The sequence below is a fragment of the Panthera leo genome, chromosome B1 (assembly GCF_018350215.1).
Source record: "Panthera leo isolate Ple1 chromosome B1, P.leo_Ple1_pat1.1, whole genome shotgun sequence".
NCBI classification, from domain to species: Eukaryota; Metazoa; Chordata; class Mammalia; order Carnivora; family Felidae; genus Panthera; species Panthera leo.
In genome coordinates this window covers 121,665,884-121,682,557 of record NC_056682.1, presented here as the reverse complement: position 1 = coordinate 121,682,557, position 16,674 = coordinate 121,665,884, and the positions used below count along the sequence as shown (strand labels likewise).

General features: G+C 44.5%; 1 protein-coding gene across 3 annotated transcripts in view; it reads left to right on the top strand.

Moving 5' to 3' along the window:
* DAPP1 (dual adaptor of phosphotyrosine and 3-phosphoinositides 1) overlaps window positions 1-16,674 on the top strand; it is a 53,403-nt gene that overhangs the window by 26,797 nt on the left and 9,932 nt on the right. For all 3 annotated transcript variants that reach the window (XM_042935829.1, XM_042935830.1, XM_042935828.1), the window contains one exon: window positions 11,735-11,865. In XM_042935829.1, the coding sequence (XP_042791763.1) occupies window positions 11,735-11,865 (131 nt within the window). The remainder of the gene's footprint in view (window positions 1-11,734; window positions 11,866-16,674) is intronic.

The following is a 16,674-nucleotide window of genomic DNA, read 5'->3' as shown; positions in this document are numbered from 1 at the left end:
GTACAGCTATCTTACCATGAATGTGTTTATACTTGCTTTCTTGGTAAACATGGCCAGTGGACCTTTTGCTAACTTCAGTGTGGTTGTAGAGATGCCTCGCCAGTCTTTCCTCCTCTGCTGTTTCTGTGGCCTGGATAGACCCTGATATGAATCACACAGTATCAAGTGTAGATGAGAAGCACAGTGGAAACCACAGAGTAGTTGCCTTACTTTATACTGACCGCATAAGACCTATACTAGAATATTCCAAACTGCAAAACTGAAGCTATAATCTTTTTTTTCTGGTGGAAATTCTTCCAATCGGCCCTGAAAACTACTTTACCAGCAGTAGTTCACATAAACAAATGACAAGTGGGCATGCATTATTTATTTCCATTGCTACTTTGGCTATGGCAAGCATTTTAGTTTCTCAAATCCCTTCACTTCAAACTTACCTCCTACTTGTTTCCCACTCTATGCTCGACTTTATTCACTTCTTGATCACGAGAAATTGAGATTTTGAAACTAAAAACTTTGTTTTGTCTACCCCTATTTGTGTCCTTCTCTATGTCCCCCAGGTCCTGATACAGTGCATGACACTTTGGGTGATGGATGGATGGGTGGATGGATGATGATTATGAGTGGGAACTCTTTGTCACTTCAAAGCCATGATAAGTGTTATCTTCCAGCCTTTTTTCTTCCTCCAAGCAACGTCAGCTTCCTTCTTTTGAACTCTCCTCCTAGACTCTATATTTAACCCATTTGATCATTCTCTGTGCTCCTTCCTGGACTTTCTCCAAGTTACGGAACAGGTATACACTCTGTCTACCAAAAGGTTTCAAAAACCTTTAAGGTCAAAGTGAATGCAGTGGTTTCTGGGTGAACCTTTCTGGCACAGGTCCAATCTCCAGGCAAGAGGATCACCTAAGACTTCTTCAAAGTAAAGGCTCCTTGACGTTGAATTTAAGACAATGTTAAATTTCCATGCAAATACAGTAATCTAACTAAAGAAGTTTTACTATTAATCCTTTGGGAGAGTGAAGATTTGTAATCCTGATTCCTAAGGTAGTTTTATCCAAAGCTAAAGTTTGTTGTATCGTTATCATTTCTATAATCATTTTTTACAATAAAACTCAGGAAACTAAGATTTTTATCCTCTCTGCTGCATCTTCTCTGTGCCATTCATTATCCAACAGGAAATTTGCTATTATTTGAATCCCTTGCTACAGGCTCTTGATGCTTATGGATATATACTTGGCTTCCTAGCTTCCAGGCCTTGAGTTAGATATCACCAACTCTGAAATATTCCTCTTATCTGTCCCAGCCAGATGAAGCAAAGCCACTGAGGCTGGGAACAAGGGGAAAAACCCATGACAAACAAGTGTTCCAATGCTGCCCCTCTGGGAGTAATAGGCCTCAGGAAACAAGATAACGTGCTGAAGTCATGATGACTCTTAAACCCAGCAGATTTTCAGAAGCCACAATCAGCACTATGACCTGTGAACAACAGTGAATGGAAACCAGGATGCCACCTTCTAAAAATAGGTCCCTTCTTGTTCATTTGAGTATTGGCTCCTGGGGTTGAGCAGCAGTGATCAGGAGGCCTCCAGTCTGATGATTTCTTGGTCTGCATCAGAGAAGTGCAAACTCTTCAAGTTTTCATGTAATTAAAGATTACCAGGGGAAGCATTTGTCTGCACAATGGATGAGGCCAGCCAGGGTTCTTCCCTCCAGATCCTAGAATGGAAAGGACTAGAACTGGGGATTTCAGGCCACTCCTTTTAGCCCAGACCCCCATCAGGCCAGCAGCACCTTGCAGTGCCTAGAGAGTGAGTTTATTTAAAAGAGACTTTCCCACACTTACCCACTGACAGGGACGGCACTACATCTGAGGGCAATGGGCAGGACCTCCAAATAACCAATAGCTTTACCTGACTTCGCCTTGCAGTTAAATATAGTGTAGAGGGAAACCCAGAACACTCGGTTCTGGGTCATAAGAAAATATTTGTATTTGGGATAAGTAAAAGTGTTAACCTAAAGGGAAGAATACTATTTTAAGATCTCTTCTTTCCTATTCTATTCCTTTTCTCTACTCCTCAAATTCTCAGGATTTCTGTTTCCTTAATCTGAAGAATGAAGATTTCCTAAGCAAGAGCTAAAAGCCTCCTGACAAACTGAATATTCTATTGTTATAATTTCCTTATCCCTTGCTGTAATCTGCATTTAACCTTTCAATCTCCATGAAAGTTTCTGTCACTCTAATTTCTCCTTATTAACAGCCATCAGCATAATATCGTTAGATATTTCTGATTGCCAAATCCCAATCATTTCCCAAGTAAATATCATAGTGACATTCAACATGCTCTCTTCCTTTACTTTCCTCAGTGGCTCTTTTATGTTCTAACATTTTGTTTAATTCACTTTTTAAAAAATTTTTGTTTAATGTTTATTTATTTTTGAGAGGGAGAGAGAGACAGAGTGCGAGTGGGGGAGGGGCAGAGAGAGAAGGAGACCCAGACTCCCAAGCAGGCTCCAGACTCTGAGCTGGTGGCACAGAGCCTGATGTAGGGCTCTAACTCGTGAACCTCAGGATCATGACCTGAGCCTGACCTAAGTCAGAGGCTTAACCGACTCAGCCACCCAGGATCCCTGTATAATTCACTTTTTTAAAAAATCTTTGCAAAAAATTTAAAAAAAAAAACTCTTTGCATTAGCATGTAAACCCTTTAAGAAGAGGGATATTTGTCATTTTTGTACCCTGGTCATATGTCCCAGTAAGTACAAGAATGAATGGTAATAATTTTCACAACATTTCATAATTTCATGTTGGTTTCCCATTATCTCATTACCAAAGCCTGCATTGCAGCTTGAATGACAACACATCAACCAGTGAACTTCTGACAATTAGTTTTTACTTCCAAAGTTTTGTTTTAATGTTTATTTATTTATTTTTGAGGGATAGCATGAATGCATGCATGAGCCAGGGAGGGACAGAGAGAATCCCTAGCAGGCTCCAAAAGGGCTGTCAGTCCAGAGCTCGATCAGGGGCTTTATGTGGGACTCTATCTCAGGAACCATAAATCATGACCTGAGCCATCCAGGCACTTCTCACTTCCAAAGTTTATGCAAAGCATCATTTAAAATGATGCTTTGTGTTGTATGTATGCTCAGTAATGCTTAAATTCAGAATTTGCCTTTTTTTTTTGTACATTTATTTATTTTTGAGAGACAGAGAGAGACAGAACGCAAGTGGGAGAGGGGCATAGAGAGACTGAAACACAGAATCCAAAGTGGGCTCCAGGCTCCGAGCTGTCAGCACAGAGCCAAACACAGGGCTCATACTCACAAACCATGAGATCATGACCTGAGCCGAAGTCGGACGCTTAACCAACTGAGCCACTCAGGTGCCCCAGAATTTGACTTTCATTCGTTATAATAAGCTGCAATATAAAACTTTTCTTCCTACTTGTACATGGCTTCTAAATTCAACTCAAATAGACTTGGAAATTTGAGACTTTTTTATTAACATGGATACATTTGGGCCATTATTAATTTTTACTGTACCCTCTTATAATTAGCTAGGTTTCATACACATATATTCTTTGAACATAGAGAGCATTTATCTTTATCCTTAAATGCCTTAATATTATTAGAACAAAAATTACCTTTCCTATTACTTTGTGTTTCTATTAGAATACTTCTGTATATGAAATTGCCATATACAATTTGTTATAGGAATTACTGTGTTGTGACTTTAAGCACCCACCCAGCATGAAAAAGGATGACATGAATCAAGTGTTATGTTTGTACTTACCCTTTATAATAATCCGTTCTCGGTTTTGAAGATCCCATCTGGTTCTTTCTTAAATGTCAGATTTCCACTTCTCTTTTTGTTTTGATGTGGGGATTCCCAACCTCTTGATAACTGCTGTCATTATTATTAATTTATTTTGTAACACCAGCCTTTTTACCCAGGTGGCATTTTAAAATAATTACGTTAAAATTCAGTGTAGTTTGGGAATTGTGTGCCATTTCTGAAAATAATCGATGACAACTCAGAATTCTGCCAAACCACAGCCAAGCATCACTCCTTTAGTTTCTGCTTGCCAAAAAAGCAAGTTTTCTCAGTTTGTCATAAGGTGTGTTTGCAAAAGGAAAAGGCAGGCAGGGAAGGGAATAGGGAAGCAACACGTATGGAGTACTCACTGAGTTCTGAGCGTGCCGTTGGATGTTTTCGCAGATATCAAGTTATTGAATCTCCTGAGCCATCCATGGTAATGTGAAAGTGGTCCCATTTTTAGATGAGGAATTGAAAACTTGGACATGTGAAGTTATTTGGCCAGCGTGGCACAGCCAGAAAACATCAGAGCTGAGAGTGAAATCCAAGCCAACCTGGTTCTAAACCATAGGGGCTTTCCATTCACCTCACTGTCTCCTGACGCTGGTCTACCAGTGACACAGCAGCACGACATTGCCACAGCACAGTGTGACCTTGAGTGGGTTTGGACAAGAAGACCTTTGCCACAGTGACACAGTAGGATGTTTGTAGGACAGGGCAGAGCTATCCCCCAGTCTCTTCTTTAAGGTCTGTAACAATATTTTTGGTATGTGATGTAAAGGCATTGTTCTAAAGAATGTGAATCAATCTGAACTTCTGTCTTCGTATTTACCGCTGTTCCTATGCTATTTACATGAATTGCCACTTGGGAAATTATCTTGGAGGACATCTTAAAACATAAAAGGCTGACTAAAAAACATACATAGGCCCATCGCATTTATGTCTCTCCGGAAGAGATATAAGACAGCCTATGTAAATATGATACAGTAAAAGAAAATGTAAAGTTTGGGGTGCCTGGGTGGCTCGGTTGGTTGAGCATCCAACTTCGGCTCAGGTCACGACCTCACAGTTTGTGAGTTCAAGCCCCGCATCCGGCTCTCTGCTGTCAGAGTGGAGCCCGCTCGGATCCTGTCTCCCCCCACTCTCTGCCCCTTCTCCCTTGTGCTCTCTCCCCAAAATAATCAACATCAAAGAAAAAGTGACATTATAAAAAAAAGTAAATAAAACGTAAAGGTTAAATGAGAATGTGGAAGAAAAGGAAAATGAGACACAAAGACGCAATGATGTCAGAAGTAAAGTACTTTAGGGGAGCCTGGGTGGCTCAGTCGGTTAAGCGGCCGACTTCGGCTCAGGTCATGATCTTGTGGTCCGTGAGTTCAAGCCCCGCGTCGGGCTCTGTGCTGACAGCTCAGGGCCTGGAGCCTGTTTCGGATTCTGTGTCTCCCTCTCTCTGCCCCTCCCCCGTTCATGCTCTGTCTCTCTCTGTCTCAAAAATAAAAAAAATTAAAAAAAAAAAAAAAAAGAAGAAGTAAAGTACTTTAAACGGGCAGTGTGCTTGGCAAGAAACAGGACACACCCTTGGTTACTAAGTGTCCTAGTATCTCTTGCCCCTGCATTAGGCTTGTGTGTGTAACTAGATTTACAGGATATTAGAATGGGAAGGGATCCCACAGACCTTTTAATTTTTCCTTTACAAATGGAGAAACCAAGGCCTGATTAGAAATGTTGAGGCAAAAACTCTCATCTCCTTTCCTCAGGCTACCTCCTCAAGGATCTGCTTGTTCGAATTTTGATTTCCATGTACACCCTTGTGCCGACAATAAAGTACACTTCACAGGCCGTAGAGAGTTTCCATTACTCCATAATGAGTAAACACGTGAACTCCTAGTTCAACTCCAGCCTCTGCCATTCATTCACCAGCTGTATGTCCTTGGGAAAATGGTGTAACCTCCCTGAGATTCAGTTTCATCATCTTACAAATCAGAGCTGGTGACCTAACAGTTCATACCTTAATAGTTCCTGACTTGCTCTTGAGGATTGAGTGAGATTGGGTATGAAAGGCTATAAAAATCATTTTTAGCTTGGCATAAATAATCACTATTATTGTTTTTTAACAAAGCACCGTTATGGTAATCCCATCATATTGTCTGCAAGAGCTGCATATTCTTTGGTATACCATGAAGAGTTAGTTGGGGGCAATTAATTACATTTGTATTTATCAAGTGTTTATGTCATCTTCAAATTTTAAGCCAGCTCCGCAGAGGATTCAGATAAAGGATCAGATAAAGTGACGGCTCCGCAAAGAGCGACCTGACTTGACTTGGACATTTTAACAGGGTCTTCTGACCTGGCCAGCTGATCTACTTCTCCTCCCTCTGTGTAGTTCTCCCTGTGAGACTGGAAAGGGGCTATCAAAGCTCCTGTGTATGTAAGCGAATGTAGTTTGACCCGCATCATCTTAATGATGGGTTAAAGTTCATTTGCAGGGTAGGTTGCAAAGAAGAAAGGAGAAAGAGCTTGAATATTCCTGTCACTCCCTCTAGAAAGCCGCTTCCCACCGGCAAGAGATGACAGAGAAATCCGCCGTGCACACACCAGTTGCCTAGCTTGTTTTCTGAACCTGAGGGCAACAACGAAGCATGAGCGGATGTAGTCTTATTTGAATTTAATTCAACAAATATGTATTGGGCGCCAGCCACGAGCTGAGGACTACTAGCTACTGATGATGCGGTGATGAATCAGTATCAACCTCATCCTCCAACATCTTACAATCTAGTTGGAAACCTGATGGGCAAGCACAAGCTTTAGTGCCTAAAAGAAATATTCTAAATAAAAGTTTCCCTGTTCAGAGCTAGATGTGCTCTTGTGCTACACTCCACTTCAGATATCGAAGCAATGCCTGAGGCTTGAAAACTGTTCTGTGTTTCTGAAGCGCTGCGGGATACAAGATAAGGAGTCCTCCGATGCAGTCTCACTGTATCACAAACAGAGTGGGTGTCCTGTAAGTTACAGTTCATCCAATGCAAACTGAAATGCTTGCCTTGGCCCTGCTCTGATCACCTCAAAAATGTACCTCCACCGAGTGTTTCTGAAACCAGGTTTCATATCAAAGGCAGGAAACAACAATCTCCTTCATGTAGTTCAGAAACTGAAGTGAAACTTGCAGCCAGGTTTCCAAGAGCTGGGCTGTACAGCTTCCTCTCTCCTCCCTCCACCAGCCCCTGCCTCCTGTTGCTTTTTATCTGAATCTTCCCACCAAATCCTGGAATTAATTTGCCCTGAATATCACTAAACCCAAGTTTCTCTCTTATGGGGCCAAGGCACTACCTTGGACCTTAGGTGGAAATACAATCAGTCTGTGGTGGCTACATATTCAAGTTTCTTTTGATTGCAGCCAACCTTGGCTAGCTGAATTTAAAAAAAAAAAAAAAAAAATGGAGGGAGGGGAATACAGGGAAATAAATGGATTTTCCTTGGGGGTGGTGGTGGTAAGGATTGGTATTCTCTCCCAGAATTTAAAAGCAGACTGAACACCAAGAGACAATAACGAATCAGCCCCATGATCACGGCACCGCTGAAGCTTTCAGCAAACTGACATGACTGCCTTGGTCCTGCTGATCACCTCAAAAGTGGGCCTCCACCGAGTGTTTCTGAGATCAGGTTTTATGCCAAAGGCAGGAAAGAACAGTCTCCTTCATGTAGTTCAGAAACTGAAGCTAGTGGGCCTTCTCTCCAGAGAAATCACTAAGCAGATCCCCGGAAGTAAGTCCCGTGAGTGCAGCCTGAGTGAGGTGTTTGTGGGGGAGGCCCAGGGTCTGTGGGGATCTACACTGGCGTACAAGGATGGGGCAGTGTCTACGGAAGGGGAAATCACTCTTAGCCCAGCAGCCGTGCCAGGAAGCTCTATATATTATTATTTTCTCTTGGGCAGACTGGTCAGCTAAGACCTTTCAGGGGGCTGGATGTTTATCAGTGGAAGTTGTCATTTTATAAGTGCTTTGCCATTTTCTTCATTCCACCATTCAATCCAGCCCCTTCATGGTCTTACTAGTTAAAGTCAATGTGTAGTCAATTGTACTCTCCTGTTGACTCAATATCATTTCCCTCAGTTTAGCTTTTGTTGGTGAAACTTTAGAAGAGGTTTTCGAAATAGAATTTGGTTCCCCCTAGTGGAGATTTGTACAGCTGTACTTGGCCTTGTGGCCAAAGCCGGCCTTGCCCGAAGCCGGGGTAATCATAGACCTGGGAGGCTGGTTCCTCCCAGGCTCTTCTCTGAATTAACCCTGAATTACTGTGGCATCCATTTATCTACTCACTCATCAAGCTTTCATTATGTCAGCATCTCTACCAGGAAGTGGGATTGCAAAGGTAAATTTGGCACTGCTCTAAAGAGACTCACAGGGTGGGGAAATGCACCTGTTGAAAAGGCAATGGCTTCATAATACCAAGTGGTTATAGCATTGTGACTCAGGCAACATTCCTTGCACACAGATCTTACACTATAGCACAACTGGCCCCCCAGGCTATGCTTATCTCCTGGGCACTGTACTATGGTAGGCAAGCTAATGGCCCACCCAAAGATGCCCATGTCTCTCCCTGGACCTGTGAATATGTTATGTTATGTGGCATGAGAGAATTAAGATTGCAGATGGAATTAAGAGTACAAGTCAGCTGACTGGATGGGGAGGTGTGCGATTACAATGGTGTGTCCATTGTAATCATAAGGATCCTTATAAGTGAAAGACGGAGGCACAAGAGGGAGACCCAGAGACATGGCAGCGTGAGCAGGCCTTAATGCACTGTTACTGGCTTTGAAGATGGAGGAATGTGGCCACCAGGCAAGGAATGCAGGCAGTTTCTAGAAGCTAGAAAAAACAGGGAATGGATTCTCCCCCAGAGCGTTTCCGGAAGGAAAGCAGTCCTGCCAATACCTTGATTTAAGATTATGAGATGCATTTCAGACTTCTGACCTCTAAAACTGTAAGGTAAGAAATTTGAGTTGTGTTAAATAACTACGTGGTGATTTGTTACAGAAGCAATAGGAAACCACTACAGGTAGTATACTTGGGTACGTGCCAGAAAAAAATTGGCTAGATACATCTTTCTAAAGCATCATTTAAAAAATTATTTTCATATTGGGGGACGTAGGTGGCTCAATTGGTTAAGCGTCTGACTTCAGGTCATGATCTCGTGGTTTGTGGGTTTGAGCCCCCTGATGGGCTCTGTGGTGACAACTCAGAGCCTGGAGCCTACTTCGGATTCTGTGTCTCCCTCTCTTTCTCTCGCTGTCTGTTTCTCTCTCTCTCAAAAATAAACATTAAATTTTTTTTAAGTTGGGTTATAGACGTAGTTTGAATCCTTATAAAACATTATTTTCATATTAAACATGGAAAAGTAGGGGCGCCTGGGTGGCTCAGGTGGTTAAGTATCCGACTCTGATTTCGGCTCAGATCATGATCTCACGGTTTGGGCTCGGTGCTGACGGTGTAGAGCCTTGGGATTCTCCCTCTCTCCCTCTGCCTCTATCCCGCTCTTTCTCAAAATAAATAAATAAGCTTAGAAAAATGCATGGAAAGGGGAGAAAGCATAAGATTTCACGTTTTTTCTAACTTGAGAGCTGCTTTGAACACTGGGGTCCAGTCCCCTCTCCTCCACGATCAGACGGAAGGGTTTAGGAGGCACCAATACATCTTGGAGCTGCCATCAGTGGCTACTAGACTCTGCCATTTTTACTCTCAGCAGAATGTCACACATGGGTCTTTGTAAACTCAACATTTAAAAATTCATGCTCCCAAAGATGCAATCATTAGATTTTCACTTAAGAGTTTACAACTACTCTATATCAAAGCATAATAATATCTAACATTTTCTTTTTCACTATCCTTTTCACAAACAGTTCTTTATTTGGTGCTTCAGAGAGCCTTGTGAAGACAGGGTAATTCTTCCCATGTGTCCCGGGAGAAAACAGAAGCTAGAATGACCGTCCAAGGGTCAACAGGCACTGAGTGGCAGGGGTGGCTCTTTCCATGATGCCACGGTGACTGCCTGGCGCATCACTGGGGGTGGTTCTCTGGGGGGGGTCACCATGGAGCCAACCGCACATTCTGCAAGCATCTGGCACGTTGTGATTGTGTCACACGGCCCCTGAGCCTGCACAACGGCTGCTCTTGATTCACGCGTCTCTGCTTTCCTTATGACTGTCAAACCGTAACCGGCCTCTTGTCCTGATATGACTGGATCTGTTCTCATGAAAGGGTCATGTTGACAGGAGAGCACTGACGATGTGCAAGAGTGGGACCGGGGCCTCAGATACCTGTGAAGGCCAGTTTTCGCTGTGATCCCAACGCTATGGGTGTGAACTGGATGCTCAAGAAGGAGGAGGCCAGAGTCTCATTCTTTTCTGGGGCCAAGGTCAAGGACCCTCTCCTGGCTTCTCTCAGTGTTCCTTTTCAAGTGATAGCAGGGCGCCACGTGGGCGTAGTATCAGAGGCCACGGTTGTGTGTTTGCAGTCAGTTCGTTGGGCATGCTCAAGCCCCGTGGAATGGTTGAGCTTTGTTTGTAGGTCTGTTATTGTTATCAAGTGCTTTTTAACTGCAGAGGTGGTCTTTCTTCTCTTTCCTCGTCTCTCTCTCTCTCTCTCTCTCACTCTACTTCAAGGCCCATACTTTCTATAATCTGTTGAAGTACCTTTTCAAAGAGGCCTTTCTGACCACCCTTTAAAATATCACCTTCTCCCGATGCCACCCTCATCCCCCACTACGCCTGTACCTTGCTCTATTAGGGTTTCCATAACACTTCTCTCACCTGACATACTTCTTTTCCTTTTTTCTTCTCCTCCCCTAGCAGAGGATCAAGTGCTCTATCTTCTTTGTTTGCTGCTGTATTCCCGCTGCCTGGACAAGTGTCTTGCCCATAGTAGAGCTCAAGAAATACTTGTTGAATGAATTACTGTATTCTTTACATCTCTGCCCATGTCGGGTACAATCTCCGTCCTGCCTTTATAAGACCCAGTGAAATAAAAAGCAAGAAGCCATAGCAAAGGGGGAAAGAAAACCTTAACTTACTCATTTTGTAAAGTATCTAGTTCCTGCTCGCTGGTTGACTGGGGCAGGGAAGGGTGTAGAGGGGGGATGGTCAGAAACATGGTGTCAGGTGGGCTCTCAGCTTCAATGTGCCATGCCCAAGGCCCCAAAGACTGGCCCCTTTTGGAGCCCTTGTGCTGCCCAATCCCCTCCTCCAGATGGAAGTGAAGGCAATCACACATAAGCCAGTTCAGGTCATGTTCACTGGAGGAAAGCGAAAGCTTCACATAGTTTATTTTGTTAACTGGGTGGCAGGAGACAGTAGGGAAGATGCAACGAGTCCAGTTTTTTGAGATCCACTGATTTGTTAAAAGGCTTATTCTGAAACGAGTGAGGAATAAGGTCTATGGACTGAATCCTCCCATGCCTCCGTGCATTTGTTGGGTTTTACTCTCGTGGTTTTTATAAAGCCTGCCTGGAAAACTTCCAGTTGTAGCCTCAGGTTTGGATCCATGTTGTCTCCTCTACGAAAGCTTTTCCAAAGTGTTCCAAAGGAGGGGTCTTCGGGGGCCCCGGGCACCACCGGTATGCTTTGCCCACACCTCTGACGCTGGCCTCGTCACCCTGTTCATGCACGTGACTACCCGTTAAGTGACTTCCCATGCTAGTTCTATCTGAACACTACGAGGACAGAAACCATCGCATCATGCTTTATATCTTCAGCGTCCAGCTTAAGTGCCTGGCATATAGTTGGTACTTGATAAACATTGAGAAATGAATGAGTGAATAGGTAAAAAACAAGAGACTGAAATCTAGACATGTTATCTGGTCATTTAGCATTTGGACCTTCTTTCTGGGGCTCCTCTTTGATGAGGTTCTTTTATCTTCATCCAGGCACTCTGATTGTTCTGAAACATCCCTATCCAAGGAAAGTGGAGGAACCATCCATTTATGAATCTGTCCGGGTTCACACAGCAATGCAGACGGGAAGAACGGAAAGTGACCTCGTGCCCACTGCACCCTCTGTAAGTGGCCCTCCATCTGACCACAGCGCTTTCACTGTCTAAACGTGGTAATATGCAGTAAGAGTTCAAAGGTTTTCTATATTTTTTAAATGTTTATTTTTGCGAGAGAGAGAGTATAAGCCGGGGAGGGGCAGAGAGAGAGGGAGAGAATCCCAAGCAGGCTCCACACTGTAAGCACAGAGCCCGATGTGGGGCTCAAACTCATGTACGGTGAGATCATGACCTGAGCCTAAGTCGAAGGCTTAACTGACTGAGCCACCCAGGTGCACTGAGTTAGATAGTTTTAAAAGGATGTTTGTTCACATAAAAATTCTAACTTGTGATATAAAACCTGGAAAGAAACATAAGGTTTGAAGCCCATGACTCAGTTCATCTGGTCCATCTGGCAAATCATCAAAAAATACATTGCCATAGTGATAGTATTCTAAGTACCTTGAAAATGACACTTAGGGGTGCCTGGGTGGCTCAGTCAGTTAAGTGTCCAACTTCAGCGCAAGTCATGATCTTACAGTTTGTGGGTTTGGGTCCCCTATAGGGCTCAGTGTTGACAGCTCAGAGCCTAGAGCTTGCTTTAGATTCTGTGTCTCGCTCTCTCTCTGCCCCTCTCCCCTTGTTGTCTCTCTCCTTCTCTCTCTAAAATAAAATAAAAAATAAAAATATTTTTTTTAAATAAAAATTAAAAAAGAAGAAAATGGCACTTAAATTCTTCCCTTTACTTAGCTAAACAAGTTCTTGGTAGAATGGGCGAGAGATGTAGATGTTCACATAGTTGGCTAAACTGTTATTCTGCCACAAGTTTCTTATATTAAGAAAATTTGGGGGGCGGGGGCACCTGGGTGTCTTAGTCAGTTAAGTGTCAGACTTCAGCTCAGGTCATGATCTGTGGTGCATGAGTTCAAGCCTCGCACTAGGCTGTCTGCAGTCAGCACAGAGCCTGCTTCAGATCCTCTGTCCCCCTCTGTCTCTGCACCTCCTCTCTCTCTCTCTCTCTCTCTCTCTCTCTCAAAAAACAAACAAATAAGTAAATAAAAACATTAAAAAAAGGAAGAAAAAAATTTTTTTACATCTCAGTGGTCTGCAGAGGAACAATATTCCCCACTTTGACTATAAAACCTCAGGATGTTATTTTTTTCCTATTCTTTTTTTTCCCTCCTGAATGAAGGGTATGGACAGACGGACAGACAGAAAATATTTGCACTTCTTTTTTTAATTTCTTTTAATGTTTATTTATTTTTGAGGGAGAGACAGAATGTGAGTGGGGGAGGGGCAGAGAGCGAGAGGGAGACACAGAATCGGGAGCAGGCTCCAGGCTCTGAGCTGTCAGCACAGAGCCTGACGCGGGGCTCGAACTCACAAACCGTGAGATCATGACCTGAGCCAAAATCGGGCGCTTAACCAACTGAGCCACCGGGCGCCCCAACATTCGCGCTCCTTTGCAATGTGGGCCTTTGTTCAATTTCAGTGCAACAGCAGCACTCACTGTTCCTCAAGTCCATTTCTGTTTGCTCTATGAGCTGTGAGCCTGCAAGGAATCCTCCCAGAACTGCTTCCCTGCCCTGTGCTCAGGGCTCTCACACTCTCCCTCTCTGCCTTGCTTGCCAAATACTCCCGGTATAAGACATCAGGATTTGTGTGGATAATAAAGAAGACAAAAAATGAAATACGGAGAACCAACTCTAGACAGCAACTATGACACTTGAAAAAAATCATCCCTTGAAGGTATTAGGCTACTGATGACAAACGTGTGGCCTCTTTGTCTCTGCAGAACTTTTCCTACCCTGCCACCAAAGAGATCTTTCTTAAAAAGCAGATCGGTCACTTGACCTCCCTCCTTAACCTTGGGTGGTGGCCGCTGTCTTCCCCTCCCACCTGGCCCTGTTCATCCTTCTGGCCTCACCTCTGCTCCTCTCACACTCACGGTCATGTGCATCCCTCTGGCTCTGCTCCTTCTCTTCTCCCTGCCTCAGGTACACTGTGAACACCACTACTGTGCCCTCACCTTTCAAGGCTCATCAGAGATTGGTGCCTCTCAGGAAGCCTTCCTGGGCACCTCCTAGCTTTGGTGAAAATGCCCCCTTTTGTGCTCTGAGCACCCACTGTTCACTTTGATCCTGCCATCATCACGCTGGAGGCTAATAACCACTTGTGCATGTGTCTGCCGTCCCCGTGGTCTGACACTTCTCAGGACGAGAATCCGAGCTTGTCGTTGGAGCTCTGTAGCCTAGCCTGGTTCCCAGGTGCACATTACATTTTTTGCTACTCTGCTACGTCTCCTTGAAAGTGAGCATTGTGGGAATTGGGTGAAAGGGGTATTTTAGCTTTGTTAGAGTTGGAAGAGGAAGTATCAAACCTCAGAACCAGCAACATTTAGGAAAGCAAGACAATGAATAGTCCCAAGTCCGAACAGACCAAAGACCAAATAAAGACTCACTCTTGGAGTGCCTGGGTGGCTCAGCCGGTTGAGCATCTGACTTTGGCTCAGATCATGATCTCATGGTTCGCGAGTTCGAGCCCCACGTCGGGCTCTGGTGCTGACAGCTCAGAGCCTAGAGCCTGCTTCAGATTCTCTGTTCCCCTTTTTCTCCGCCCCTCCCCTGCTTGTGCTCTGTCTCTATCTTTCAAAAATGAATAAACATTAAAAAAACAGAAAAAGACTCAACTCCTAATCGTTTTCCAGCCAACCCACCCCTCCCTGACTTCGTCTTTATGCATCCTTACCGCCTTACCAATCACCTCACATCTCTTTCATTTGTCCAGTCCATGTAACTTCACATTCTCCTCAGCTACACCCCCCCCCCCGAGATCCCTGCTGCTACACCCGCCCTCCCCCCACCCCTCACCGAGATCCCTGCTCAGGGTCAGCTGCACCATACTCTACTACATGTGTTCTTTATCAACAGTAAATTGCAGGACCTGATCTGTAGAGCTGGCGCGAGCATGGGACGTAGCTCCCTTAGGTAGAAATAGACCTCTTTGAACCAAATTCTGAAAGCCTCATTGCTTACCTTCTTTGCTCACTCCAAGCATGGGATGGATTCCCCTGCCCAAGCATCTCAGTATGACTATACACAGAACGTTCTGTACAATGGGGTTTTTAAAACAGTGGTGACTGATTGGTGGAGTGTGGCTTCACCCACACTGCGGAATGACAAATCCATGAAGCTTATTGTGCATCAATACAGGCAGAAAATTACCAACGTTTTCCGGTGTCGCAGGCAGAGAGAACAGTACAAAAGCCCTGAGGTGGGGACTAAACGGAGGTGCTTTGCAGACTGGCAAGATCAGAATGGCATGAAGTGAGCGAGAGGGCAAGTGGTGGAAGATGAGATTATTGAGGGAAGGAGGGGTTGATCGCCTACAGCAGTGGGGTTCTTAAGGGGCCTGCTGCCCAGCTGAGTGTTTGGAAATTCGTGGTGCTTTGGGGCCCTCCTGGCATCAGTGGGAGTCAAGAACTGAGAAGAGCCTTAGACTTCACCCTGCTTGCAGACTAACAAAGCTCCACAGCCTCATGCCAGACTTCTGTGTGTCTGCCTTTCCTCTGGAGGGAAACACTATTTCTATCTTCCAAACTCATTTGCTCAGGAGCGCCTGGGTGGCTCAGTTACATGTCCGACTTCGGCTCAGGTCCTGATCTCGCAGTTGGTGAGTTCGAGCCTCATTGGGCTCTGGGCCGACACTGCAGAGCCTGCTTGGGGTTCTCTCCTTCCTCCTCCCTCCTCTCTCTGCCCCTCCCCAACTTGCACTAAGGTTGTTTGTTCTACAAGCATGCCTTAAAAATAGCTCTGGGACAAAGGGCTGGTGCCTTGCTCATAAGACATACAGAAACATGAGAACCCCTGAAGACTTGTTTCCCAGCAAAGGCAGGGGCCATGGAGGCTAAATGTGCCACCACACATAGGGGAGAATTATCACGTCCAAAATGTCAGCTGTATTAACAATAAGAAAGGCCTTGTAGATAAAATAAATACTTTATTTTTGTTCTAAGTGTCGAGGAGAAATGATACGGGTTTTGAGCAACGTAATTTAAGTTTTAAAATTTTAAGACGCTCATTCTCACCACTAAGTGCAAAGTGGAATGTGTTGCAAAGTTGGGGCGAGGTGCCCAGTTAGGGGGGCTGTTGGAGCAGTCCAGGGAGAGACGGTGGCAGTGGAAACTGAGAGTGGGGATAAGAACTGGTGAACCTCAGGGTGTGTTTTGAAGGTAGAAGAGACAAGACTTACAACAGGTTGAATGTGGTATGTAAAGGAGTCACAGAGTAGGCCTCCTGCACTTTACTCATACGGCCAAGTTGGCAGGAGGGGCGGGTTTGGCAGATGGGAAGAAGCAGTTCTGTTTTGGCTCTGGGAAATGTGAAATACCAATTGGTTCTGCTGATGGAGATTAAGTGAGATAATATATTTCAAGAGCCTGACATAGAATAGGTCCTATCTAAAATGTTAGCTCTCTGGGGCTCTTGGGTGGCACAGTTGGTTAAGCGTACGACTTCAGCTCAGGTCATGATCTCATGGGTCGTGGGTTCAAGCCCCGCGTCGGGCTCTGTGCTGACAGCTCAGATCCTGGAGCCTGCTTCTGATTCTGTGTCTCCCTCGCTCTCTGCCCCTACCCCACTCACACTCTGTCTCTGTCTCTGTCTCTCTCTCAAAACTAAGGACACATTAAAAAAATTTTTAATACAATACACTATAATACAATAAAATGTTAGCTTCCTGGGGTGCCTGGGTGGCTCAGTCAGTTAAGCATCGGAATCTTGATTTCAGCTCAGGTCATGATCTCACAATTCATGGGTTCGAGCCCCACATCTGCCAGTG